This window comes from Spodoptera frugiperda, chromosome 2 (assembly GCF_023101765.2).
Source record: "Spodoptera frugiperda isolate SF20-4 chromosome 2, AGI-APGP_CSIRO_Sfru_2.0, whole genome shotgun sequence".
Taxonomy (NCBI): domain Eukaryota; kingdom Metazoa; phylum Arthropoda; class Insecta; order Lepidoptera; family Noctuidae; genus Spodoptera; species Spodoptera frugiperda.
This window is the reverse complement of record NC_064213.1, coordinates 12,115,992-12,143,743: the sequence shown is the minus strand read 5'-3', so window position 1 is coordinate 12,143,743 and position 27,752 is coordinate 12,115,992. Positions and strand designations below refer to the sequence as shown.

Genomic DNA, 27,752 nt, shown 5'->3' with positions numbered 1-27,752 from the left:
TATTTATGTTTTGTCCAATGACTTCGAGTCGTTCAAGCTAGATTTGTAATGGATATCAAGTCGTGCCAAAGAAGACTCTTTTACATTTCATACCTATCTTTATCTCATTTACTAGACATTGTTTTATGTCTTGCTTTTGGAAAACACAAGAAAAATCTATCCCACTACCGTTTCTGAATAAAAAAAGAATACTATACCATGATATTTATTTATCCCTAGTACATTCAGTTCGATTCAACAACTACACATTAAACTGACGCATTTGTGACATAGGTAACAAGATCTATTTTTCACTTTCCAGATGGGTGCGCGAATTCCTAAACGAACAAAACCAGGGTCTGGACGTGCTGATCGACTACCTGAGCTTCAGGCTCAGCATGATGCGGCATGAGCAGAGGATCGCACTCGCTAGGAGTCAGTCCAGCGATGGGATCAACCAAGGTACGGTGGACATTACCTATGATCATAGTGGAAGATTAAATCTAGCATACTAGTAACGTCTCTGGTGTTTCGAGTGGTGGGCGGCGACGATTGCTTACCATCAGGTGATCCGTCTGCTAGTTTACCGGCTTATACCAGAAAAAAAAAACTTTTAAATGGATGTAGAACACCTTGGTTCATAAAGTGATACCTAAGTCATTATATGTAAAGCTGACTGTAGAATAGAGTACGTATTTTCGTAAACTTCGATTATTGTAGTTAGTGGTTACTAGTAGTATTTACTTTAGAACATAACGAGTTGAATAAATGAATCCACATGAATAACACCACTTCACCTGCTCTTATACCTATTTAGTCACTAGAATTTACTCTAGTAAACGCACGTCCCTTACATTAACCCCTCTTCATCACCATCCCCAGTAAACACAACAACATCAGAATGCAGTGGTCCAACAGAAACAGGGTCCACAATGTCGGCTTCGTGGCGGCGGAGGGCGCGCAGTGCAGAGGCCGAGTGTGAGGGTGCAGCGAGCCCCGCCGTTGCTAGGCGACGGACGAGGCACGCCGCCCGGCTGAACATGGGCGCCTCCACCGATGATATACACGTCTGCATCATGTGCATGCGGGCTATCATGAATAATAAGGTGGGTGTTAGGATTTTGGATTTTATTACGTTAGTGGTAGGGTTAAAAGTCACTTAATATTATATCTTGACTGCACGGTTGGTGCGGTGGTTGGGCAACTGGCTGCCGTGCAACGGGTAGCGGGTTCGATTCCCGCACGGAGCAACTCTTTGTGTGATCCACAAATTGTTGTTTCGGGTCTGGGTGTCATGTGTATGTGAACTTGTATGTTTGTAAACGCACCCACAACACAGGAGAAAATCCTAGTGTGGGGCAACGTTTTTTTAAAAAAATAAAATGTAAAAAGAATATGAAGTAAACTTCCTTTTTGAATGACAGCAAGGCACTGATAACTCCTCTGGGGTTACGAGTGTCCATGGGCAGCGCTGATCGTTTACCATCAGGTGATCAGTCTGATCGTTTGCCCTCACAGAAGTAATAAAGAGTAAACTAGTAATTTCTAAAGTCCTATACTGAACTAGATATTTTTTAAAGTACTTTTTTAACACTGTCATTTAAAAACTAAAATTGGTTAACTCTTAATAAATATCTTAATCTATTTTTTTCCTTTCAGTATGGCTTCAACATGGTGATCCAGCATCGTGAAGCGATCAACAGTATAGCTCTCTCCCTGGTCCACCACTCGCTGCGGACCAAAGCCCTGGTGCTGGAACTGCTGGCTGCCATCTGCCTGGTCAAGGGCGGCCACCAGATCATACTCTCTGCCTTCGATAACTTTAAAGAGGTCGTTGGAGAGCCCCGGCGGTTTCACACGCTCATGGAGTACTTTATGAATTATGATAATTTTCATATTGAGTTTATGGTGAGTAAACTAAAATATTTTTTGGTAAATTAAGTTATTAAAGTATGAGTCGTAGCGCAAGACCTAGGAACCTGTACCAAAAGCACTCATAATATCACGTGTAGCTGTTTGTGGAGGGCAGATGTAAAATATTGACAATCACTACCTTTAGTAAGGCGTTCTGATTGGCTGTTGTTTCGATTACTTTAAACGTAAAGCAAACTCATACTAATCGGGTACTGATTTGGTTCATCTAATAAAGATTCAGAGTTAAGGTCCCAATTCAGTTGTTCACAGGCTAAAAACGGTCATTGCGCAATTCAATATATTCTTTGTACGAACTGCTAGGGAGTGGAACTCCTTGCCGGAGTCTGTGTTTCCTGATGGGTACAACCTGGGTGTCTTCAAAGCCCGAGTGAATAGGTTGCTTATGGGCAGACGTGCTCCACCGTAGGCCGCATCATCACTTACCATCAGGCGAGATAGCGGCCAAACGTCGGCCCATTCAATTCAAAATAAAAAAAAAATATTTTGCGCAATTTAATGCGATGTTGCGCAAAGATGCGCAACCGACATTACAAACTTTATAATCTTCCTTTATTTTTATCATGTACTTAATATTACGTGCTCTTCTCCAGGTGGCGTGCATGCAGTTTGTGAATATAATAGTGCATTCTGTGGAGGACATGAACTTCAGAGTGCATCTACAGTATGAGTTCACTGCGCTAAAGCTGGACGACTATCTCGAGAGGCTACGGTTGTGTGAGAGCGATGACTTACAGGTGAGAGAAAATAGTAGAGTATTGGCAATGTCCTGTCATCAAATTCACAATATTTCAAAGATTGACAAAATCCATTTCAGCATTAGATTTTTAATTTTACTGTTTTGTGTTAAAGTTCAAAATTAAATTGACAATGTCTAGGAATATGTAAAAACTGCATTACAACATTGTCTTGTTGCTCGTTTGCTCTATCTATTATTTGTATGTATAATTTACATAAATGTGTATGTAATCAGGTGCAAATCTCAGCGTACTTGGACAACGTGTTCGACGTGGCCGCGTTGATGGAGGACAGCGAGACCAAGACTGCAGCTCTCGAGAAGGTCAACGAACTCGAAGATGAATTAGGACATGTGAGTTATCTGACTAATAATTGAATAGCAGAAATGCGTAATGAATTTTATAACACAAAATCAACTTGAGATGGGATATTTACCATGTTTATTTATGTCTATGAATATCCGATATTTCGGCCTTTTGCAAGCGCCATGATCACGGATGAACTGGAGTATGCGGGTGGATTTGTCTGCTCATAATCATCTCAAGTTCTAATTGTAGTGTTAGTGACCATGTCAGTTTAAAAACTTATATTCTAAAATCAATTTTTAGCGATACCATCCAATATTTCTCAAAAAAATCTACAATAAAATGTATTTAAACATTTTCAGGCACACGAAAGAATGGCGGCACTAGAGAGAGAAGCTATAGCGAAGCTGGCGACCCTGGAGTCGGAGCTGGCGGCTGTTAGAGCCGAGAGAGACCAGCTCGCTGAGGCCAGGAGACAGGTCGTGGAGGAGGTAAGCAATCACATTTAATTTATTTATTATTTATTTAATTCAAAAGTTACAACGGTAGACAACCAATTAAAGCAACTTACATACATAACGTAAAACGCCTTGCAGTACTTCAGGCATTCCGACAAAATCTCCTTCCATCCATCCACGAACAGGTCATTGGTCTCTCATTAATGATGAGATGACTTATAACGCGGGTAAGACTTCTTAATTAGGTTGCATGGGTCCTTCCAACCGGCCTATCTGGAAGTCATGGTGAACGTAATATATCTCTTTCTCTTTTACTCTTTTTACAAAAAACGTTGCCCCACACTAGGATTTTCCCCTGTGTCGTGGGTGCGTTTACAAACATACAAGTTCATATACACATGACGCCCAGACCCGAAAAACACACAAAGAGTTGCTCCGTGCGGGAATCGAACCCGCTACACGTCGCATGGCAGCCAGTTGCCCAGCCACCGCGCCAACCGTGCAGTCGAAGCTCTACAGGAAGAAGATCTACAAGCCACAATTTAACATAAAATAATCGTATTATTGTCCTCCAGGTATCGACGCTACGTCGCGCGCAGCAGGACTCGCGCAACCGGCAGTCGATGTTGGAGTCCAAGGTCCAGGAACTTGAATCTCTCACCAAATCCCTGCCCAGGGGAGCTTCCAGTAAGTACACGACTTTATTTTGTTAGCAGTAAGAGTGATTTTCATTTGTCAGCAGTTTCTTTATTATGAAATATAATAACACCCGTATTCACAAACGATACTCTGCGGTCTCTTAGTGCGCGCGAGCGCACAGGGCCCCTTAATCTAATTCATAAACACTACTTGAGTGACAGCTGGTACTATGCGTCCTTCAAAATGAACGCACAGCTAAAGTAGCCTGCCAGCTGTTTTAAGCAACGCATAGCCATTGTCAATGGCAATAGATGTCACAAGGTTTATTTCTTGTTAGAGAAATATAAGTATTTTTCGGACAGACAGACAGTTGTGTTTAGGGATCCCGATTTTGTTATTGTATCCATATTTGTGAATATAAAACCAACACAAATATTAACAAAATTGTTCTTGGATACCGGTAACTGTTTATGTTTTGACGTTGTTGTATGACAACTCAAAATTGTTCTTGGTTACCGGTAACTGTTTATGTTTTGACGTTGTTGTATGACAACTGATATGAACGTCAAGCAGCGACGTGAAATACGCAACATACGAGAACCAATCACAGAGCTCTATTCAACGCTACGGGTTTGCTTAGACAAGGGTCGCTTGAGTATCGTTTATGAATTGAAAGGCTTGCCAGATGATACGCAGTGAGAAATGCCTTACTTCGCAGAGCGTTGCTACTTCACTGAGGAAAGTATCGTTTGTGAATACGGGTGTAAATCTTCTTACTTCCAGTGGGTGCTATATCCTCACACGCGTTATGCAACGGCACTACAAATGGTCACGGCGGTTCCTCTCCTCCCCTTCCAAACGGTGATACGCCGACATCAAAGTGTCCCCCTCCCCCTCCGCCACCCGCGCCGGCCCCGCCCGCACCACCCGCACCCCCTCCAGCAGCCCCATGTCCCCCACCCCCTCCTCCACCACCGCTGCTAGCTCCCGCACCCCCTCCCCCCGCACCCCCTGCACCCGGCCTCATGGCACCCCCCATGCACACAGACGCCATGACCATCAAGAGGAAGGTGGATACTAAGTATAAGCTGCCCACGCTCAACTGGATCGCGCTCAAACCTAATCAAGTAAGTGGAAATGTGTTTTATTTGTTATACTTTGAATGAAATTGCGTTTAAAAAAACATTTTGTGTGTAATTGCGATTGAAATAAGTTTAATGTTAAGATTATATTTTATTTCAATTAAAATTCAATGATTTCAAATATAAAAATACCGTATAAGTTTTTAAACTGACATGGTCACTAACACTAGTATTAGAACTTGAAACGGGATATTTACGGCGCTTGCAACAGTGCCGAAATATCAGAAACTCATAGAAATAGAAAAACATGGTAAAAAAATACCTTTTTTAGATTGAATACCATCTCTAAACAAGTTTAACTAATCACACCCCCTCCCCCCTGCAGGTACGCGGCACAATATTCAACGAACTAGACGAGGAGCGCCCCCGCCGCCGGATCAACTTCGCGGAGTTCGAGGAGAAGTTCCGGCTGGGGGGCGCGGTGGGCGCCGCCCCCGACCCCGACAGCGACACCCTCGCCTCCTTCCCCAGCAAGAGGTTCAGGAAACCAGACACCGTGTCGTTGCTGGAGCATACAAGGCTTAGGAATATAGGTATGGTATTTGTTAATGTGGTGAAACTTTTTGCTAAACAGAAATACAATATAATGTTGGTGTTTTTCGTACGATTGTTACTGGGCTTTAAAATAGGGAAATGATTTGAAGATGGATCCTTAAATTTAAAACGTAGTACACACTCTAGACGCCAGATCCCGAGAACAGTATCTATAAATCTGTATGCAAACCTATTGTTTTGTAAACATGCATTATGACAAAAATTACTGCAATTCTATCTACTCCTTACTGTTTAAGCAAGTAAAATATTAAATATGATCTATTCATGTTCATATCTCCTAGTGAAACCAAAAATCTATAATCTAACTTACTATTGTCTATTACAGCAATATCAAGAAGAAAGCTCGACACACCCGTAGAAAAGGTGATCGCAGCCGTCAACAGTTTAGACCTCAAACAGCTACCACTAGAAAGCGTAGAGATCCTTCAGCGTATGGTGCCGACAGAGGCAGAACAGAAAGCATACAAAGAATATGTCGCTGAGAAGAAACCAATAAACCAACTAACGGAGGAAGACAAATTCCTAATGCAACTGACCAAAGTAGAACGCATATCGGCGAAGCTCTCCATCATGAGCTATATGGGAAATTTCTTCGACAACATTCACCTGATCACGCCGCAAATACATGCCATCATTTCTGGCTCCTCCTCAGTCAAATCGTCCACAAAACTACGCAATGTACTGGAAATTATTCTAGCATTTGGTAATTATTTGAATAGTAGTAAGCGGGGGCCGGCGTACGGTTTCAAACTGCAGTCTTTGGATACGCTGATGGATACCAAGTCGACGGATAAGAGAATATCTCTCCTGCACTACATCGTGGCCACCATTAGACAGAACTTCCCCGAGCTGATGAACTTCGATACCGAGCTGCTGTACATCGATAAGGCGGCTCAAGGTGAGTTATGTTTTGTGCATTGTATCTACGTTTGTATGTAGGATTGTCGCTATCATTTAGTCAACCAACGATTTGGTTTCAATTGCAAGATATTTTTGTTTTGGCCCTACTAGATGGTGCTGTTGTACTATAAAGTCTTGTTAGTGATCGATTAATGATTAAAAAATATCAAATATTAATTAACTTATGCGATATTACCAACGATGCGCGTTAATTGTTGTTATGTTGATGGAAAATCGAGTCCTAGAAACATACTTCTTGAAGTTTCGTTTCATATTTAAATGATTTAAAACTTTGCCTTGTTTAATTCTATCTATGTTATATAAGCTCTATTCGTGTTGTATAAGTAAATTATAATGATTGTATGGCGCAGTGTCCCTGGAGAACGTGGCGGGCGACGTGTCGGAGTTGGAGCGCGGCATGGAGCTGGTCCGGCGCGAGGCGGAGGCCCGCGACTGCCTGCGGGCCGCGCCCCACGTGCTGCGGGACTTCCTCGCCAACGCCAGCGACAAGCTGCGCCGGCTCCGGGGGGAGACCAAACATGCACAGGTAACAAAGAGGGTGTCCCTATGACCCCTACTTGTGGGGATGGGGGATGAGGGAAATGTTGATACCACTAAACGTTTACTGAAAAATTATGTAATATTTCTTGTGTTATCTTTGTCTTTACCTAATAAAACATACTTCTAAACAAAAACTTAATCTGCTATGCTGATTGACAGTCCTAAAGAAATTCCCATTGTCCCAGATTTTTACTTCTCAATGAAAGTTTTCTTATTATTATTAACACTAAATAAGGAAAACAGGCTTAGTACTATCTCTTATTTTATACAAATATGAAATGAAATGTATATATGTACATTTCTGCAGGACTCGTTCGCGTCCTGTGTGGAGTACTTCGGTGAGGCGCCGCGAGGCTGCGACGCCAATGCTTTCTTCTCGCTGCTCGTCCGGTTCACGAGAGCGTTCAAGGTAAAGTCTTCTGTTCTTAACAATAAGGTTTATATTCGCTTGAATTAATTTTTAATTTTTACATCTTTAAAACGAGTAGATATAAAATGGTTGATAAAATGCCAACGGATATATAACACTTGTTTCACGTAGTCTTTTCATTATTAATATTAGAACTTAAGACGATATATTTCCCATGTTTATATAATATGCCTATAAGTTTCCGATATTTCGGCACTGTTGCAAGCACCATGATAACGGATAAACTGAATATCTCGTCTTAAGTTCTAATATTAGTGTTAGTGACCATGTCAGTTTAAAGTATTTTGATTACCTACTTTAAACTTTTTTCATTGATTAACATTACTAAAGTCCCCGTTGTACGGTTCCAGCAAGCAGACGCGGAGAACGAGCAGCGCCGGCGGCTGGAGCAGGCCGCGCAGCACGCCGACCACGTCGACCCCAACAAGGCCAAGCTCGCGCAGAAGAAGCAACAGGTACGCCATACTCGCCCCTACACACCTACACGTACAGACCATATTACCGTGACCAGATACAAAGGGAGTTGAGTTTTGTTTAGAAGATATATTAACTACAATTATACATTTCCCATTGGTAAAAGTTTACGGTAACTGTCAATTTTATTCTGCCTAGATGGCGCCACTTTCGAATTAGGTCTTGTTTGACAACAGTTTTGAAGCAAAATGGTTTCATGTATACAAAGACGATCAAAATTTTATTTCATGAGATCAAAATATTTCAAATATCGTCCAAATATAATAAAATATAAATATTCATCTCCTTATAATGTTATTTTTCCTATAATAAATATTCTAAACCCAGCTTAACTCCATAATAAATCGATGTTGCATAAACTGTTAGACTCGCTTCGATGGCTCTACATAACGCTTCCAAGGTGAATGGACAGTAATTTGATGTAGAGTTTTGAGTGCACACTTTGATTACACAAAAGTAAAAAAAAATATTTGAAGGAAACTTTTCATGCACAGAGCGCGTTCGGCGCTCTGATTGGCCGGCTCGAATGAACCAACCAATAAGAGCGCCAGACGTGCTCTCGTTTCGATTTCGTTAAACGTAAAACAAACTCGTATTAAGACCTCTGAGCCCCGAACGTGCTCTCGTTTCGATAACTTCAAACGTCAAGCAAACTTATACTAAGGGTACTGATGTTAAAAGGGTATCATTAATAAAAAAAATGCTCGTTGTAAATATTCGACTCCATCTTCATTATACCATTTTATTCAGATTTTGCATTTGGTTTACATACATTTGGTTGATCATTGTGGTACATCGGCGAATCAAAGTGTGCTACTTGTTGATGCATTCTGTCTACTGTAGCCAGTGACTCGACTTTCTAAATAATGTACTCATATTTTCCACTAATTTTGTTTTTTTTTTACATAATTTTTAATCACCTTTATTTGTGCTTTAATTGTCATTAATGTTAATTGCTTTTATTTAAACATTTTTTTATTATTTTCTATTAATTGTTAAAGGTGATTAAGAAGTCAGGTTTGATTTTGATTTCACTTGCAGTCTGTACATAAAGATGTGTGAGTGATGTGCATTAATACTGTGATTGGAGGTGACAGGTAGACAACATTACATACAACACATGATGTAACATGCTATTTAGTGGTGGCGGTGTATTACAGCTAACGGTGGATATCGCAACACTCAAAAATACACAGGTAATGAAAAACTACCAAATTTTGACAAAGTGTTGCCATATCAACCAGTACAAAAACTACCAAATACAAGTAGTAGGTGATGGTAACACCATAAACTTTCTCACAGAGGTTTAACTACGCGGCCGTCAGCGCAGGCCTATTGCAGCAACACTTGTCACAGTTGAGGCACAGTCTAGAGCCCGTGTAGGCCTGCCCGGCCTCAGGCCAAGGCCTAACTTATAGGAGTAAGTCCAGTTGACACTGACGGGGAACCACTTGAGTGTGCGTGTGTACTAACCACTTTTGGGTGGGATCGGACGGTGGGTAATGGGTGTGGCTGGTTTATACATGGGGTCTAATTTTTATCATACTTTAAAAATAAGTTTAAATCCATCCATTCATCCATTTAAATCAATCCACAGTGATATTCTTGAATTCCTTTGTGTATTAATCCGAATTAATTGCGATTTATTTAATACCTCAATTACAGCAACAATTCAGGTTTAATGTTTTTCTCATTAGTAAACTTTTCCATCACGATTACATACACAGATTCATAAGTAATTTAATTTTATTGCAAAAGCCATGATACAGAAATGTTTTTTTTTTTAGTTATGGCAAAAGACACCATGTTAGTTCACCCCGATTTTCTATCCCCCAAAATGACCCTAAACCGGCTATACCTATTACACACCAATATTCAGGCCTCGGAGTGACTAATAGACCTTGAGAAAGATGCAGCATGCTTTTGGGGACTCGAAGTCTGGACTGGTTGATAACCCACTCGCCTAGCATGCACACGACCATAGTAACTCGCACCACGGTTCAAGGGGGACGGGGGAGTGATGTCTTTAAGCTATAGGGGGATCTTAGATATTATATGGTGGTTTCTTTAGAGGACTTGCTCTTGATTTTAAATGATTGTTTTTGGGTCAATATGAAAGTTAATGTATTGCAAATGTGGGTTGTAAAGAATACCAGAGATATTTAGTTGACTTCTGTGTTTGATATTATTTGTAAATAATTCAGTTTGTCTCTTTATGTATTAACAGCCCATAACATGCAAGTATTGGACTGTAGGTTCGAGATCAGGGTTGTTGCGGATGCTGATTTTTTCACATCCGCGGATGAGGATGCGGATGCGGATTCCAGGGGGCAAACATCCGCGGATGCGGATGCGGAAGCGGATCTTTAGAAAAATCTTAAGTTTTGGGAGAAAAATTTAAAAGACAAGCCAAATAATCAGTAAAATTATAAAAAAGCAAGTCAAGTACTATTAAGTACTAATTATACATTTTAGTAATTAAAATAATTGATTTCTTATTGGTCAATTAGCACGAGGGCGCGACACGCGCCACTCGCCGGACCCGCCCCTTTCTTTCTTGTACTAACCTGCAACACATTCGCATCCGCATCAGCTCCGCATCGATTTTTGCGGATGCGGATGCGGATGCGGATGCCTAAATCAATGCGGATGTTTCGCATATGCGGATGCGGATGTAGATATTCGCAACATCCCTATTCGAGATATAAGAGGGTTTACGATCACTACATGTTTCAAATTTTATAATAATACTGTAGTTAAAATATATCTTAATCTCATGCTGGAGAAAATAACATTTGTTTTTTGTCAAATGAAAATTATCTGTAAACACATTAATTTAAAGTGGATTTTACTTTAACACTTATTCTGAAACTTGACTTTCATTTGATCCGAAAACGATTCAAAGAACAAGAGCAGGTGTATAGAAATTGTGATTTTATGTAAGGTGTTGGTTCTTAAAACGTGGTTTGTTGGAGGGTAGCAAGGTATTAACATATTGCACAAACACACAGTAACTTTACATCTACAGTATAATTGGTCATCTCAGTGCATGAATCCATTTCCGACACACGCCAAAAATATTTCACTTCTATATAGGTACAAACGGCCAAAGTTTGTGGTCGCTCCAAAGTAAACAGTTTTGCATAACGTGCGTCCCTGTATGCACGCAAAATGGGCTCCTAAGGAAGACCTTTTTTAAAACAAAAATTTTAAGGTTTGTTCACTGTGCTTGGAGCTTCCACTAATTTTGGCTGTAATTCTATCAATAGGTAATACTTCTTTGATATGAAGCATGGTGTATGGGCATTGTCGAAATAGAGTCCTGTCGCTATAGATCCAAGGTTGTCTTTCCATTGAATGAAACCAATACCCCTTACTCCACGTGTTACACCTCTTAGAGTGTGTACTGCCGTACTTAGAGACATTTAATGGTTACTTAAACTATTCCTTAGTAACGATTTTGTTCCGAAAACAATTGCTAAGGACAGGGTTAAGTAACCATTAAGTGACTCTGAGTACGGCGGTAAGTGAGACGAAGATAGATTAATAATGATCTCTTCACGGATCAGGATTAAGAACATTATTTTCTTTTTTAGTTTTCCATCATTGAGTTATCATGACATTATGTTTATATTTTCCCAAAATTACTACGCCAGACGAAAGGTATTTGTAAATTATTTAAATTACACGTGTAATGTAATTAATTGGTAAAACAAATATTTTCGTCTGGCAACATTTTGTTCTGTCAAAATATTGGTGTTTACACACGAAACTTATTTATATATTTATGAGATGTATGATATGAAATGTAAATATATATTTTGTCTTAATGCTGCACTTGCAACTTGCATGGATCTAACAGGGAATGTGTTTACTTACTAAGCTAATTTATATTAATTTGTAACTATGTAGTGTTGTGACTCTTGTTATAATAGCTAGATACGGTATTTTTATTATAATTTTAGTGCTGCAAAATTTTTGAAACGATTATCCGCTCTTTGTCAATTACTTCTGCATTATTTTTGTTTTTGGATATGTTTTGTTTTGTTACTGTGAAATATTGTTATTCAATGTAGCTAAAATTCCAATCTTAATTCCAATGTTATATGGCCTTTTTTCCTTTAGCTATTGTGCGTAGAATAGGTTTTTACTTCAACTTGATAGATAGCTCTTAGCATGCGTATACCCATAGCATTTAAATTACCTTCTATAGCAAAATAATTATTTAAATTCAATATTAATTCAAATTAATGTCAACAGGAGGCTGTAATCAACGAATTAAAAACGAAATCTCAGGCCGTCGGCGAAAAGAAACTGCTTCACCAAGACGAGGTATACAACGGAGCGCTGGAGGACATCTTGCATGGCTTAAGGAGCGAGCCCTACCGCCGCGCTGACGCCGTCCGGCGCTCGCACCGCCGCCGCATCAACTCCCACCGACTGTCCAAGGGACTCGAGGAACTGGATGTATGATACGAGCTCGACTCCAGTGACGCACTGGAATCCCCCGTACAAAACGCAGTCAACTCCATCAACGCTAGGTGCAACACGGACAAAAAGAAACGGCGCAAGGACCTCGAGATGGTCCACAAAAAACAATCGATAGCTATCTACAACATAGAGGACAATGTGACTGAGTTCCCCCCCAGCGAGCCCCGGAAGAGGTCCACGTACCGCGTGGCCCCCGCGCCCATGGACTGCGAGGTCGAGGAGCGCTGCGAGCTCATCAAGTCTACTTACGAAGTCATTTCGAAGTACACGAGAGCCATGTTTGATAAACAAAACGAAACCGTCGTATGAACGATGTGCCTATTTTATATTTCGCGTGTATTGCACTCATTTACTTAGTCTTAAATATATATTCAACGTTATTGGCTTGTAGTTAAATTGGCCTAAAAGGTACGGAGTTATAAACGTCCAATTACAGACAATTCGATTTTTGAAACCGTTAAGTGTTGCCATTTAAAAATAATTACCCTGAAAGCCGGGTGCAATATATGTAAGAGTATACTAACTTTGATACGCCTACGATTCATTCCATTCCACACGCGACAGCGATATCCAGTATTTTGCTACGATACCATTTACACGAGTGTTTTTAATTTTCTATACGAAAGCTTAGCTTTTAGTATTTTTGTATGTGCCCATAGCTAATTCAGACACTCAATAAAATACTTTTTAATGGAACTGAGTCACGAATCTCAAGCACAAAATTAAAAAGAATAGGACCAAATTCGAATATAGAATTCAATAGAGAAATCTCGTGAAGCTATGGGCAGTTAGTCCCGCTAGATCAAAAATGGCCTTTGAAATTAGACGCACAGGTTTTGTACCGCGATTTTTTCGAATTTTAACATAGGAAATAGGTATAAATGTAACAGTGTCCTTATATATGTACACATATACACGAATATGAACCAATAAACGATTTTTAGTAATATATAATTGATAAATATAGTATGTAACATACGCATTTATGATAATAGCATTTTTACCTACTTGTGATAGTTCAAATTTCTTTTGTAAACGATATAATGTTTATTGGCTCCCTTGTTTTCCTTTTAAAATACAGTAATTATTTTATCATGCATAGTTTAAGTGTAAGTGTTCTTGTTCATCTATTGTGAACTTTATTTCCTTTGAGTAAAGTTGAAAGCCAGTTGATTCATCAGTATGTTACTTTCAAAATAAAAACAAGGGTGTCTGCATGTATCTGATATTAGTCCTTACATGACACTGTAGCTGTAATTATATTATTTATACGATTCTATTCCAACTAGATTAAGTTTTGTATACAAACCTTCTCCCCTATAAAATTTATAATTTTTTGATCTGGCAATAATCTGATTTGAAATTCGAATAAGTTAATTTAATTATTGTAAATATGTGTTCGTTTTTCACCCTGTGAAAGTTCCAATTTCAGAACTATACACGTTTAAATAGAAAAATGTAAATATTGTATTTTTTATATTATTATCTATTCACTCAAGTTACTTGAGCATTTAAGCGGGCAATATAATTTTTAATGTACCTATGTATTTAATAATATGCCTGAAATCGGTACTTTTACATTATAATTATCGAATGAATAAGTTTTAATTAATTTAATTGATCCAGTGGATGATATAATTTAATATATTGTATGTATGATGCTTCAGCACTTACCTGGGCGCGTAACGTTTGTAATACAATAAAATAATTCAATTATTTAAGAATACAAACAAGAACTCCCTTGTTTTCTATTCAAAATGGCGCAATATGGTCCGCACAAAACATAATTTGATTTATTTAATTAATTGGGAAGTAATCAATCAGTTTTTTTATGATTATTTTGTATGTATTTACATCAATGGCTACGCTCTCAGGTTTCGTTATAAAATAGAGGTGCTTTACCGCACAGTAGCTTCTAATTACGTTTGCTAAGTCATGACAAAATGATGAAAATGAATATTCGTTCGGGAGTTGTATAAGATATACAGGGTTACGTTAAACAAAATGTTTGCACAAATTTTAATTGATTTTAGACAATTTTATGGTTGTTTCGTAATTTGGGATGGAGACAAGTAATACTAAATTAATATTAAATTGGATAATGTCGTTCTAAAACCATAATTTCTTCTGAAATAGCGAAATATTGTTTGTTGGGTTGTAAAATAAAGGCGACAAGATATCAAATTACATGACTTTTTCTCACTTATTTTTACCGCACAAATGCTAGAAATTGCGAAATGACCATAAAATTGATTAAAATAATTTTATATCGAGTCTTATTATTGCGTTGTGTATTATTATTGTCGATACAGTTTCTCAAGTTATACGTTTTTCGATATTATTATTATTATTTCCCGAATACACATGATAGTGCCTTCTCTATCATTAACAATCGTACCCACCATTTTACCCCACCATAGAGGTAAAATTACCCAGATTTCTTCAATGTTGCCAAGAGATAAAATCGTGTAATTTTTTCATGTTAATAAATCAGTTTATGGAGTTACGGTTTAATATTAATTTATTATAGTTGAGCGTTTTGTTTATAATTTGTATTTTATTTCTTGGCGATATTTTAGTAGTCTGACTGTATTTTATTATTGTATTATTCTACCCGCTACGTACCTATAATAAGATGTATTTTTAAATAGTATTTCAAATAAGTGTAATGTAACAGTATGTGCCTATCCAATTTTTTATTCATCTAGCAATAACTTGCTTTAAATATTACATAGTACCAAATAATTTTAAACTCTTTATACCTATGTAACATGTAACCATTTTTATATAAGACTATATACCCAACTTGTTCCTTTTAAAAGTATTTCTTAAAATTAAATATACATTTTAAAACCTTTCATTTGTATTCGGGAACTATTTAAGTTTAGTAGAAATTTATAGAAACGTTTTGTGTATAGTTATGTATTCGATTTCTGAGTTTTTGTTAGTATCGCATGTACGCTAGCATAGTAACAGTATTCGGATGCAATAAAATAAATAAAACATACATCTAATTAACAGTGATTTTATTTAACCTTGTATATATTTTATGTGTCATGTAGCACCTTATATCTATAGTTATATTGAGACAAAGTTTCGTGGTCATTTTTGCGCTTCATAGATGGCGCCACTTGCGAGTTAGATCCTATCAAGTCTAATGAGTAGTAATGAACACTTCAGTGAATATATGAAAGTCTACACTAGTGCCATTAGCAGAAAATTTGCTGTATGAAGAAAGTGAGAATATAATTATATAAAATCATCGAATTATGTAGTCAAAACATCACTCTTAATTTTATTATAATACAGTAGAAGCTCCTTATTCGCGCTTCCGTCATTCGCGTTTTCACTATTCGCGGATTGAAAAATTGCGACCCAATTCCGAATCGAAATATCGGTGCGTAACCTAAAAAAATACATTCGCTATCCTTTGTCAACGCATCAGTAGAAGGATAAAAAAATAAAATACATACATACACTCGAAAAACATAACCCTCCTTCTGGCGCAGTCGGGTAAATAGATCTTATTACAGCTACATCTAGATTGTGACTTCTGCCTAAACCTAGTGTGACCTAAACCTGATGATAATAATATTATCATCAGGCAATCTGTATGATCAGAAAGTTCAATTAAACATTTTTTTTATCTACTATTTGCTTCTTAATTTCGTCATCTAGGAACGTATCCCCTATAACCCCATACAAATTACCAATCCATATTCACGGTTTCTGTATTCGCGGCATATTTACGGAACGCATACCCCGCGAATAAAGAGCTTCTACTGTATTAATAATTATAGAACTTCCAGTGAATTTTATTACATAGGACTTGTGACTTTGTGACAATTGTATTCGAAATACAATACATTAAACTATCAAAACAAGAAAGTAAATAATATTATTTGATAAGTATTAAAAAAGTTATAAAATAAACTATAACTATGAAAACAATTCTTTGGTCCTAATTACTTAAACATTTAGAAACTCCAATTATAACCTAGTACTAGAAAAAATATTATTTAAATAGATAATCTATACCCAATTATAATAAATTTTGGAATAAGTGCAGGTACTTAGTCTAATTTGTAGATTTCATAATCCTACATGAAAGTGAGATCTGAGTATATCTGTGAATCATTTTACATAAGTACCAATTAAGTCTAAATATAAAAGAAAATAATAATTATACAAAATGGAATATTAGTTTGAGAAGCATTAACTAAAGCAGATTATTTGATCGTAAGTACTGTAAATATTATTTAAAAAATTAATGTCTTAAAAAAAGGTTTATTAAACCTTCAACCTCTATGTACCCTTACATTTTGTTTAACCCTAAATGAGCCCATTCAAAAAAGGAAAAAGATCAAGTACTTGTAAAGGTAAGCGTCCACATCATATGCATTGCACACATTCCGTATGACGTCATCAGTATGCATCGAATGTAGGCATTGCCGATGATGCGGACCAGTGGACGCAGTTGTTTGAGATACATACTAAAGAAGACAAACTAAAATCTGTTGTGTACGATGCGGACCTGTGGACGCTTACCATAAACCACCACAGTATGAGATTAATCAAATTTAACATTGAATTTCACATCAGCCACACTTATGATTTTCTTCACAATGGTATCTACTTCAGCCATTGCACCGATGCCTGTGTCTCCGCACATCAGAGTCTTACTGATTGGTGGAATCTCCTGATGACCCCATTCCTTCAGCAATTTTATTTGCTGAGCAGTGACGGGGTGCTCCCACATCCTTGTGTTCATTGCCGGACAGAAGATCAAAGGTTTGGACATGTCCCATGCTCTGGTTGTGCAGGTTAGTAAATTATCACAAAGACCCTGAAATTTCAATGATTATAAATTACCTACATTTAATTCAGGCCATGATGTGTTTTCACATATCAATCTCAAAAACTACATTAAATTTGTTGAGATTAAAAATCATATTGTGAGAGTGCCACACCAGCACTCAAAAGTCAAACATACAAATGTATGAGTGCTGGATGCCAAAACAATTCGAACATTCTTTACAAATATTTTGTTTACAAACACTTTTATCTTGAACATGTTTACAAAAATCAATGTCTCACTTACTTGAGCCATCTTAGCCAGAGTATTAGCATCTAGGGGAGCTATCACCATAATGTCAGCCAGCTTGCCAAGCTCTATGTGCAATACAGGGTCACCTCTTTGCTTCCAAGCTTGCCACTCCAAACTGTCATCGTACACCTTCACGTCAGTAGGCAAATCCGACATTTTGAAGAAATGCTTCGCATGTTCCGTCACTACTAAGTGCACCTACGAATAAAACTTCAATTAAAAACCTATTTTTCTACTTATTAAATTTCTAATTCCATCTATACTTTGTAAACATAACCTCAAAATCATAAGTCATTTGCTCCGGAGGTATTTCTAATAGAGCTTTTATTAGATTTGGTATTTTTAAGGCAGCTACGCTACCTGTAGCTGCCAACAATAATTTACAAGATCTTCTTGTATCCATTTTATTTCAATTTAAAACAACAAATACATAAATATTTACAGTACTAGTGACATTACGTGACATGAATGACTTTAGTTTAATTCGTTCAGAATTCAGAGAACTAGGCATACTTTATTTTATTTATCATTTGTTTAATTGTATATTCAATTGATTGGTTTTTAAAAATACGACGTATATGAAGTTATAATCAATAAATCTCTTGTTCAATTAAATATAATATCGAATTTTTTGACGTGAAGGGTAATTTAGAATTTTTATACTGATAACACTGATCTGAAACGTCATCTATTATCAACAAAATAACCATAATAAAATTACGTCAGTCGATTTTAATACGCGGAAGGAGTGGGTGTACAAATTAGCGCGTGAAAACTGTTTTTATATTTACGTTAATGAAAATAATGTTAGTGTATTACAACAGTTGTTAAAACTTTAGGAGTGTTCAGTGTTTATTTGTGATTTGGTTAAGTGTAAATATAAATATGTGAGTGATGTGTTGATTAAAAATTGTTTACGATGGATGGCAAAGTGAAATATTACGAAGGTTGTGGACAGGAAGGGCCGATTCGTTGTATATTTTTGTGTGAATTCCATCCGACCGCTGGGCCGAAGATAACATGCCAAGTGCCAGAAAATTATATATCAAAAGATATTTTTGATACAGTCAGTCATTATATCATACCGAAAGTACAACTTCAGAGATGCACATTGACAGTGTAAGTATTGTAGGGTAGTTGGACAATGTTTACAAATTATGACAGAAATGTCAATATTTTGTAAACAATATCGGTGATACTTGTTGAAAGCTTTGCCATTATACTGAAATGTTCGTGTCGGAATGAAAGAAAAGCGGTGTTTTACATTATCTGCTTATTTTCATGTGCATATTTCGTCTTACGTTAACACTTTCGGAATTCCACTGGTGCTATTGAAAGAGCGTAGAAAATTGTTTTTCTGCACGATTTCTTATACTTGTTAACTACTGCTAGTCTGTACATATGGATTTTCAACTATTAACTATACATAATAATACTATAGAGACACTGTTACCTACCTTTATTTTTAAACAACTATCCATTTTTGCTATGTTGGTTAACCAATTATATTGTCATAGAAAGATTAATTATTCGAAAATAAAAGACAACGTAAATGCCTAATTCCTCAGATTGATACATTGATCACTATTAAAGACCATTGTACAAAGTAATTTTGTAAAATATAACATATCGTAAGCTCACATCTGCTAATCTCCGCAGAGGTGGGAAGGCAGATATCTTAAACAATACACATACCTACCTACAATGGAACACCTAGGCACTTTTCGCCAGTTATGTCATGAACTTCCGTACCGTAGTGTAGGTGGTAACCTTATTATTGTGCTACAATCATACTTACTTTGCCCGACCCAGGCATGGGACCCTCCTCGACCGTCGCATTTGTGACCATTAGACCAACAAAGGAGTCAGTTGTAGTAGCTTATAGTACATAGTTTGAAAAACGGTAATTAATTTATGCACCGTAGTTACCGTTCCGGTCAGGTTCGCCGGCTTCCGTGCACTTGTATAGAAAAATTATCAAGATATCACATGATTAAGATCACTGTCTCGTTCCTTGAACTTTAAACACCTGATAAACAAAAGTAAAATTAACACCTAGAGAGGTTAATGAACACATCAATTTTAAACATTAAATTTGAAAAAATAAGATCTGAAAAGACGATGGTAAAGTAAATAATCTCGTGAGCATCTTTTTTCAGTGAACAGCTGTTATTTTTATATGATTGATGGTCATCATAATGTTTACTTCCGCATGTTAAACGTTCTATCTTCAACGTTTGCATAACGTAAATAATATTATATTTAACACTTCATCCTTGAGTTTTTATACATAATTGTATATGTAAAACATATCGTATAAATAATTAACAGTTAATATTTCCTTAGAGAAAACCCAGTTAGCAATTAAGTTCTTATAATGTCCATAGCAACAGCTACTTGTGCATGCGTTTCGTCACACTCCAGGGAGATTGTTCAGTGTCCAAGTTTCCTCGTATCTTCGCCCACTTTTCACCACTTATCGATGTCGTGTGATATGGGGCGAGTCTGTTGCCATACTCACTTTAAGCTCCTCCAACATAAATATTGTGCTCTGCAGCTGCCTTTGCGAAAACAATGTAATATTATAATGATGTTCTAATTTCAATTTAATTTCTCGCAGTACTCTACTCGGGTCGAAGATCCTGGGCTTCCCAGTGAGGATAGACAACAAGAAGTACGCCCGCAATGCCTACTACTTCAACCTTTGCTTCGTTTGCGACGCGTGGGCCAGGACTGTGCATCTCGAACCACTTGTCAAGAAACTCACAGAATATCTGGTTAGTAAAACTTCTTTAATTTAGCAAGATACAGTTCCTTACAAATTCGGTAACACTATTAAGGTAATACTGATTCCATAGAAATCATCAGAATAAATATGATAATAGAACATAGTGATATTATTCCATTCCATCTCTCAAAGGTACATTAAACCAAATTGACTCCGCTTACATCTCTCCGTGATAAAATCCTATTACCTATCGGATATACACTCACGTTACACATCTAAGTAAAAGGTTCAGCTCATTAATATTAATGGCATTGGACAACTCTCAGTAAACAGCTCCATATAGCGACACCATACTCGAAGAGATGTAACGGATTTTCCTTAAAAACAAATTAATTCTCTACTAGACCTTTTAAAGACAACACGAATCAATATGCCCATTATTCATCTATTTTAATCTATTCTATTCTAACTTTAACACAATCCGATTTCCAATTTAGTCGAGGAAAGTAGAAATGGGAACAGAATATGAATAAATTGAAAGGCTAAACAAACTAATTCAGCTTCAAGATTTCGAAACATATTCGTAGAAGTTTGGTTTAATATCCAAAAATGGATGTATTTTAATGGATTCCTGCTTTCCATTTCCAAGATTATGTTCCGTAAAGTCAAAATAAATTGAGTTAATCAACATCGTTTACAGATACTTCTAAAGTTCCAAAGTTAATTAGAAGGTGAAATTGATAGCATTATTCGAGATTAAACTTAACGGTTTTCATTATGCTTCTCTAGTTGTCGATGGAGTTGGAGACTGAATGGCTGTCGAAGCAGTCTATTTCTGGCGAAGCTAAAGCACTTGGTGGCCTGATGCGGCAGGTGATGCAGGATATCAACAGTCGAAGAATGTGTACACTCACCGGTGAGTATTTACTTTAAATTACATTCTAATGATCAATTCTGACTGCTCAGTAAATATAAATGATAGATAGTTATTTTTAGATTTATCATGCTTGCAACTGTAGAAAAAATGCAAATTGTAAATTATAAACCAGAGCAGTAATTTTCTATGGCCTTAGATGAAAGAAAAGTCGACTAAGCCATTTTCCCAGTTCTTAAATCTTTGAAGCGTAAAGCTATAGTTTGATGTTTATTGGTACCTATTACTGCGCCAATATAAAATTTATCGGGTGTACGAACGTCATTCACCCAAATAACTTGTTTTCCTTCGATTTTAGCAAGTTGCCCGAACTTTGATTCTGATGCTAATTTTTGAAGATAATATTGACACTTTGACAGACGTTATAAGAAAACTGAGAAAAAAAAGATTGTTACCTACATGCAAAATCAATTAGCATTCTTAAAAAAAAAATACGATATATTATTCTCTGCAACTATTAGCCATTTTTCTCCAAAATTTGAGAAAACTAACCGCTTAAAAATTGTTTGGTTTAAAAATATTATTTCTTTGTTTTACTGTATCAACCTCATAAAACGGCGTAGCTTTGAAACAAACTAGGTATACATTAAGAAACCAGTTTCAGTATAATAACTATAACAGTTATAGTTATCGCTTTGAATATTATTTACTTGCAAATGTGTCCTTAGATACCTACACAAGTTGTATTTTATTACATTAGTATAATGATAATATTAAAAAACTGGTAACCAATTTTTTTTATACATATATAATTTTTACAAAATAATGGGTATTATGCAAATTATATAAAAACTGCTCGACTAATACCGAAGTGTCAGATTTCTGTAATAAAAGACTGTTTTGTTATCAAATTATTCCTAATGTTGCCATTTCTATAAATTACCCCATTTTAGTGCAAATTTTTACAAAATTGATTTGATAAAAGTCTTTAGCCATTTCTTTGTGATTTCTGTAGACTAGTTGTTTCTTGGTAAACAACGATATTATTAATGTATTTGCAATTTAATTTTGTAATGAACATTCAGTAGGTATGTAAGTAGTAGGTACCCACTATGACATAAATCAAAATAGTCGCTTTAGAAATTAACGTATAAACAATTGAATACATAACATATTCAAACAAGAAATGATCACGGTCCGCGGTTCTTGACGCTGTTGCCATGCGAATAGCCAATTTCTATTTTAAAATGCTCCGTGTTATTCAAAACTCGCCTGTTTATCTATAAGAATAGAAGCCGTGCGACAGCTCTACGCAAATTGGACAATAAACAATAGTGTCATAAATGTCAGCTGGTACATTACATACCTATTCTAATCAAGCGTGTAAAGCTAAAATACAAATTGTGAATTACAATTGTTTGGAAAATTTTGACAGAAGAACCAAAATATTCCCGCCACTAGAAAAATAATTAAAGAAATTGTCTATAGTATGACGTATGACTGCGTTCAAAAATAAGTTTAAGTATTCTTTTTTTTATGCGTTATAGAACTGGGATCAAAATAAAGTGTAGTAGGATTAATATTTAATTGTTTATTTAAAAATCAATTAGCACGTAAATAGGGCTAAATGTATCTAGGCAGTTACTAATTCAAAGACTAGCTATTGATAACTAATACATACAAAGTTATCTGTTGGACATTCAGCCTGTCACATAATCACACCAATTAACCTTTTCTAGAACTTGTCTGTCTTTATGTAGATAACGTTATATTAGTAGAATATATATGAACAACGAAGTATTGTATTCAGTGGGGGAAAGGAATGATATTTATTTATACGATCGACTAAATTATACGGAGGACGACTAAAGCATTTTCATGTTCCTTACAGCATTAATTACGTTTGAAAAGTCACTTTGACACATTTACATCGAAGTAAATAATGTAAGGAAGCACTCATTCCTAAACAATATTTCGCTTTTTGTAGATTTTTCTTATTTCGACAAATCTACACTAATATGATGAAGCTGAGAAGTTTGTTTATTTGTTTGAACGCGCTAATCTCCGGAACTACTGGTCCGAATTGAATAATTCTTGTTGTGTTGGATAGTCTATTTATCGAGGAAGGCTATAGGCTATATATCATCAGGCTACAATCAATAGGAGCCGAGCGGAAGTAGCTAGTCGAAAATACATGTCTAGTAAGTTTTCTGCACTGTCATAATTCGTAATCGTATTAAGTATAATTTTAGTTTTGATCTAACTAAAATCCTTCGGTCTTGGAAACTAGAGTATCCCTGTACACAGACTATATTATCCTTGAGCCCTTGTCACTTGCCTGTCAAGGAGCATTAATGTTGTACACAGATTCAAATATTAGCTTACCTTACATGAGAATCAGGGTCTTTTGTTGGTTCACAGTATCTACCAGTATATTCAGTTTCTAATTAATAATTGAGTCTGTTTAATGACGGTTGCAATAATTAATTAATACAATTTGCAAATTAGTTAACATTATTGTTTTGATGTTATTATCTACTGTGTATGTGATTGCCTCGTTGGTCGAGTGGTCGCAAGTGCGGGTCTCGGGTTCCATTTCCGTGTCTGGCAACGAATTTGGAGGTACCTTGTAACAACTCCAAAGTGGGTTGCGCTCATCGACGTATTAAAGACGCAAATGTTGGTGCTGATCGCACTTTTTATTCTTTTTTTCGCAATGATTTTTTTAAGGAGTGATTATCACCCAATAACTTCTGTCGCCTTGGGCGAGACGACAGGGAGTGTCAGACTCTTACTGACTAAAAACCACCCTGTTCCTACTCCTGCTTTTCGAGCCAGAGTAGTATTCTGTGGCCGGAGCCCTGGTAAATCCGCTAGGTAATCCGCAGCTCCGAATTTTTTTGCAATGATACAATGCAGTCTTGTTCACGTAGCAAGGCTTATGTACTCCAAAGTGCTAATATTTCGTAGTTAGTGCCGACACATATTTCGAAACGCGCCTTCTATAGATCTTCTTCTATTTGTGATTTCTATTAACTGTGATTAACATATACAGTACGAACACCAGCAGATGAACATAGACCTTATAACAAAACTGTAAAGTTGAAAATCTATTAAAGTGAATTGGTGTAGGTTGATGTGCTTGTGTTATTGTAAGATCGTGGATATTAGCGCTTCGCCAAGGAAATCTTGAATTTATTGAAGCTTTAATACGTTTAGCAATTTTTGCAAGTCTTTATTTAACTTGATACGTACGTCATGCAGGTATTTATTAAGGAAATAAATACTTGAAAGTCAAGGCTCATCTCGTTACACACGACCCAATGCATATAGCATACAGCTACTGAAATTATAATTTACACAATTTAAAAGATACTTCCCACGGGTTTTCTTGCAATACATTTGCAAATTACATCATAATATTTTTTAAAGGACTCTTATCATAACTGATTTTAACGATGGATCTAGGTGGTTTAGGGTGCGTAAATAGATATGGCTGATAAGTTAGACAGAGAATAATATCATGCTCTTCATAGTCGGTAGTCCTATGCTGGATTTTAGGCTTCCTCTGTATGAGAATGTCTGCCACAATCTCCGAGTTGGTGATCAGAATTTAAAAGGTTCCTGATAATATAGGGTGCTGCTGCCGCCCATGTCAAACGACTCTTGGTTGACTCTTATTATATTTCACAAACTATTATAAAATTAGAGTTAACCGCCGATTCTTGTTGAGAACAAAATATGCACAAGTTCTTAATAACTACCGGCATTCAGTAACTCATACATTATAACCGTTTATTAGCCATTAATAGTAAACTGTTCCGTGTCCAATCGTGACCACGATTGTCGAGTGTCGAGTATACAGCACAATTTTATCGTTTATCCTCATTTTATTTAATGTTCATTGTATTTACTCTAGGTACATATAGTAACAACTAATGATACAATGTATTAACAAATAGCGTCATTATGAAAAGATCAATATAAATTACCATACTTGGTTGTAGCACTCATAACAAAAGAGATTCATTCATTCAGAAAAGTACATAAAGATTAATTAAGTCATATACCTAATTATAAAAGGATACATATACATACATAACCTCATGCCTGTCCCCCGTAGGGGAAGGCAGAGCCAATGGAACGCCAATTGCTACGAATCTTACACACCTCTTTCGCTTCATCAACAGTCAGCTGTCTTTTCATGTATGTGCGTTTGTTAAGGGTGCTTTTAATTTGGCCCTTCTTTAATATCACCCATCTAGCCCCATTATAAAATGATAATATAGAAATATATGAAAGTGCAATGAAAACAGTTATTTATTTGCATTTGTGAATGTCACGACAAATTACCTATTACAAAAATAAATACTAAACAAAATTTTCCTATCGGTACTTGATGCGTCAATACAAAAACCACTGAATTAAACATTAATCGTAACTTACGTTGCCTTCTGGTTTTATTGATATACATTTTTATATGTGTAGGTATGTATTAGCCATCGTTTCTATGCAAATTAACCACGATTCACTTTGAGAAGCAATTATTGAATATTTTAATAGACAAGATGTTTATCTATCTCGTCTGAGAAGATAATATCTGGTTATTTTTATATAATATTTAATATCTTATCAAAATTGCAATAACACACTCGATAACGAATACAAAAATTGCAATAATATGTAGTTTTAAAACATTTCACTGTTTTATCAAACATTTCAATGTTATGAATTTATCTTCTTAGATTTTACTAAAGCGTTTGACTAAGTTACCAAGCAGATTTAGTACTATAGTGACAGATTAAGAATACTATACCTATCTACTATCTAAATCTTCTTAATTGTAATGGACAAGTTAATAATTAAGTTCTCGTTTTCCTCTTAACTAGCGACGCCAGTAATTACTTTCCAACATAATGGGTGTTCCCAAGGGAGCAACTTGGGTCCGATGTTATTTAGACCAAATAAATGAAAACAAATTCAATTTGTTAATACAAATAGCTATTGTGTAAGTACTTTAGAACAATGAAAATGTATTGTCAATCATGCATATAAATTAATTCATAGACGCCATCTATATTTGCATAAACTAGTAGGAACACACAGCCGTGTGTACAAAACCAGTTTATTATGGTCTCGCTTCGTATGATGTTTCCGCATATTCAATGGTCAATTTATACTGGTTTTCATAGCTCGATTTGTACACGATATTAAGGTGTACGGTATATGCAAGTGTCTTCACAAGTTACGTCATCTAGTCAGGCGGGAATACTTCTGTTTACCGACGAGACACGGACGTTGAAGTAGTTAGCATTAAATAATCATTGTAGGTGCAAGTAATGTATTTATTTTATTTTAAATATTGTGTGATATGTATACTAATGTAGCGAGATACAGTTTTATAAAAGAATAATAACTCTTGGAAGGGATAGTCAGCTGTTAGACGCGTAATACATGGCCAGTAGTGAAAATCAGCGCCTAGACTCAAGCCGCCGTACTCGGGCTACGGCATTTCAGCTGAGCACTGGCTTTTTTGCGCCGTGTTGCTTATTTGTCTACTTTTAAATTATTTTCTTTTTGCCTGCAATGTTATAACGGTGCAAATAAACTGTTTTTATTTCTTATACATATAGTCAATGTAACACCTACTGTTATTTTGTCAGTCTCCATGATGTGGACCTATTCCCAAACACTGGACACTTTCATTCTCCATGAAATTATTGCTGATTATTTTTGAAAATCTCACAAAGCCTTGCATACATCTTGAGGCCACTGTATCTAAACATACGTCATTCACAAGCAAACTAAAATTTAAAAGAAAAAAATCGGGAAGTCAATCAAAATTGTTTTAACAAACAGAAGATAAAGCAAAATCTTTGAGAGTTAATTAAGTACTAAGGAAACATTGTAATCAGTGTAATGATAACCTGTAATCTGACACGAGATAACGCTATTTTTATTAAGTTGTTGGCAATCATAATATGTACATGTATATTGCAATATCTAATACTATATGCAATACCTTGATAACGTATTGAAGCACACGTGCAAATATTTAATTTAAAATCTTAAACGTTTTTCATTAAGTACACCTAATACTACTGGTATAAACACAACAAGCGCTTTTATAAAGACCAAAGTGCACATCGTTAGTGAATAAATAACCCATTGTTCCTTTTATAGTTATCCTAGAAAATGAGAACGAGAATTTGTCACCACTCTGGAGAAAATCTGATGTCCACATGTGGTCCACAGGGACCACAAGAAAAAAGTAATAGTAATAGTGGTCTCTTGGCCTACCAATAATGTAATAAAATGTTTCTTGACCAAGAAAAGGTTGAGAAGCCCCGTACTAAAGGGTGAAGTCTTTTTTGAAGGGGGAAAATCATCCAAGGACTTCTCTCGCCTTGGGTAAAGCAAGAGGGAATGTCAGACTCAG

At 36.3% G+C, this 27,752-nt stretch overlaps 3 protein-coding genes across 6 annotated transcripts in view; 2 read left to right on the top strand and 1 right to left on the bottom strand.

Moving 5' to 3' along the window:
- The window catches only part of LOC118268827 (formin-like protein), a 75,871-nt gene extending 60,253 nt beyond the window's left edge, over positions 1-15,618 (top strand). Inside the window, exons 4-18 of one of the 3 annotated variants that reach the window (XM_035583568.2) lie at positions 302-441; positions 862-1,085; positions 1,639-1,887; positions 2,505-2,648; positions 2,885-3,001; positions 3,317-3,445; positions 3,988-4,099; positions 4,835-5,178; positions 5,519-5,726; positions 6,074-6,646; positions 7,020-7,195; positions 7,517-7,618; positions 7,990-8,094; positions 9,416-9,533; positions 12,374-12,521. In XM_035583568.2, the coding sequence (XP_035439461.2) occupies positions 302-441; positions 862-1,085; positions 1,639-1,887; positions 2,505-2,648; positions 2,885-3,001; positions 3,317-3,445; positions 3,988-4,099; positions 4,835-5,178; positions 5,519-5,726; positions 6,074-6,646; positions 7,020-7,195; positions 7,517-7,618; positions 7,990-8,094; positions 9,416-9,496 (2,704 nt within the window). In that variant the 3' untranslated portion in view covers positions 9,497-9,533; positions 12,374-12,521. Of the gene's footprint in view, positions 1-301; positions 442-861; positions 1,086-1,638; positions 1,888-2,504; positions 2,649-2,884; positions 3,002-3,316; positions 3,446-3,987; positions 4,100-4,834; positions 5,179-5,518; positions 5,727-6,073; positions 6,647-7,019; positions 7,196-7,516; positions 7,619-7,989; positions 8,095-9,415; positions 9,534-12,373 lie in introns of all 3 variants that reach the window. The other 2 variants (XM_035583567.2, XM_035583566.2) reach the window with 2 other exon arrangements.
- LOC118268828 (phosphopantothenoylcysteine decarboxylase) lies at positions 15,616-18,195 on the bottom strand. The gene is made up of 3 exons (XM_035583569.2): positions 17,989-18,195; positions 17,706-17,909; positions 15,616-17,450 (listed from the first exon to the last, which is right to left on the bottom strand). Exons 1-3 carry the CDS (start codon positions 18,112-18,114, stop codon positions 17,175-17,177), a joined length of 606 nt encoding a protein of 201 aa, XP_035439462.2. The 5' UTR covers positions 18,115-18,195; the 3' UTR covers positions 15,616-17,174.
- A 231-nt stretch (positions 18,196-18,426) lies between these two features.
- Positions 18,427-27,752, top strand: part of LOC118269207 (GATOR complex protein NPRL2) — a 59,170-nt gene continuing 49,844 nt past the window's right edge. The window contains exons 1-3 of one of the 2 annotated variants that reach the window (XM_050703101.1): positions 18,427-18,830; positions 20,332-20,488; positions 21,229-21,355. In XM_050703101.1, coding sequence (XP_050559058.1) covers positions 18,631-18,830; positions 20,332-20,488; positions 21,229-21,355 — 484 coding nt within the window. In that variant the 5' untranslated portion in view covers positions 18,427-18,630. The remainder of the gene's footprint in view (positions 18,831-20,331; positions 20,489-21,228; positions 21,356-27,752) is intronic. The other variant, XM_035584199.2, reaches the window with a different exon arrangement.

Bases quoted from the DNA above. Each gene is read 5' to 3' on its own strand.
- LOC118268828 (XM_035583569.2), bottom strand. From the start codon at position 18,114: ATGGATACAAGAAGATCTTGTAAATTATTGTTGGCAGCTACAGGTAGC. The intron at 17,910-17,988 runs GTTATGTTTACA...TTTTATTCGTAG, and splicing joins AAATGACTTATGATTTTGAG to GTGCACTTAGTAGTGACGGA. The intron at 17,451-17,705 runs GTAAGTGAGACA...TTGAAATTTCAG, and splicing joins CTCTGGCTAAGATGGCTCAA to GGTCTTTGTGATAATTTACT.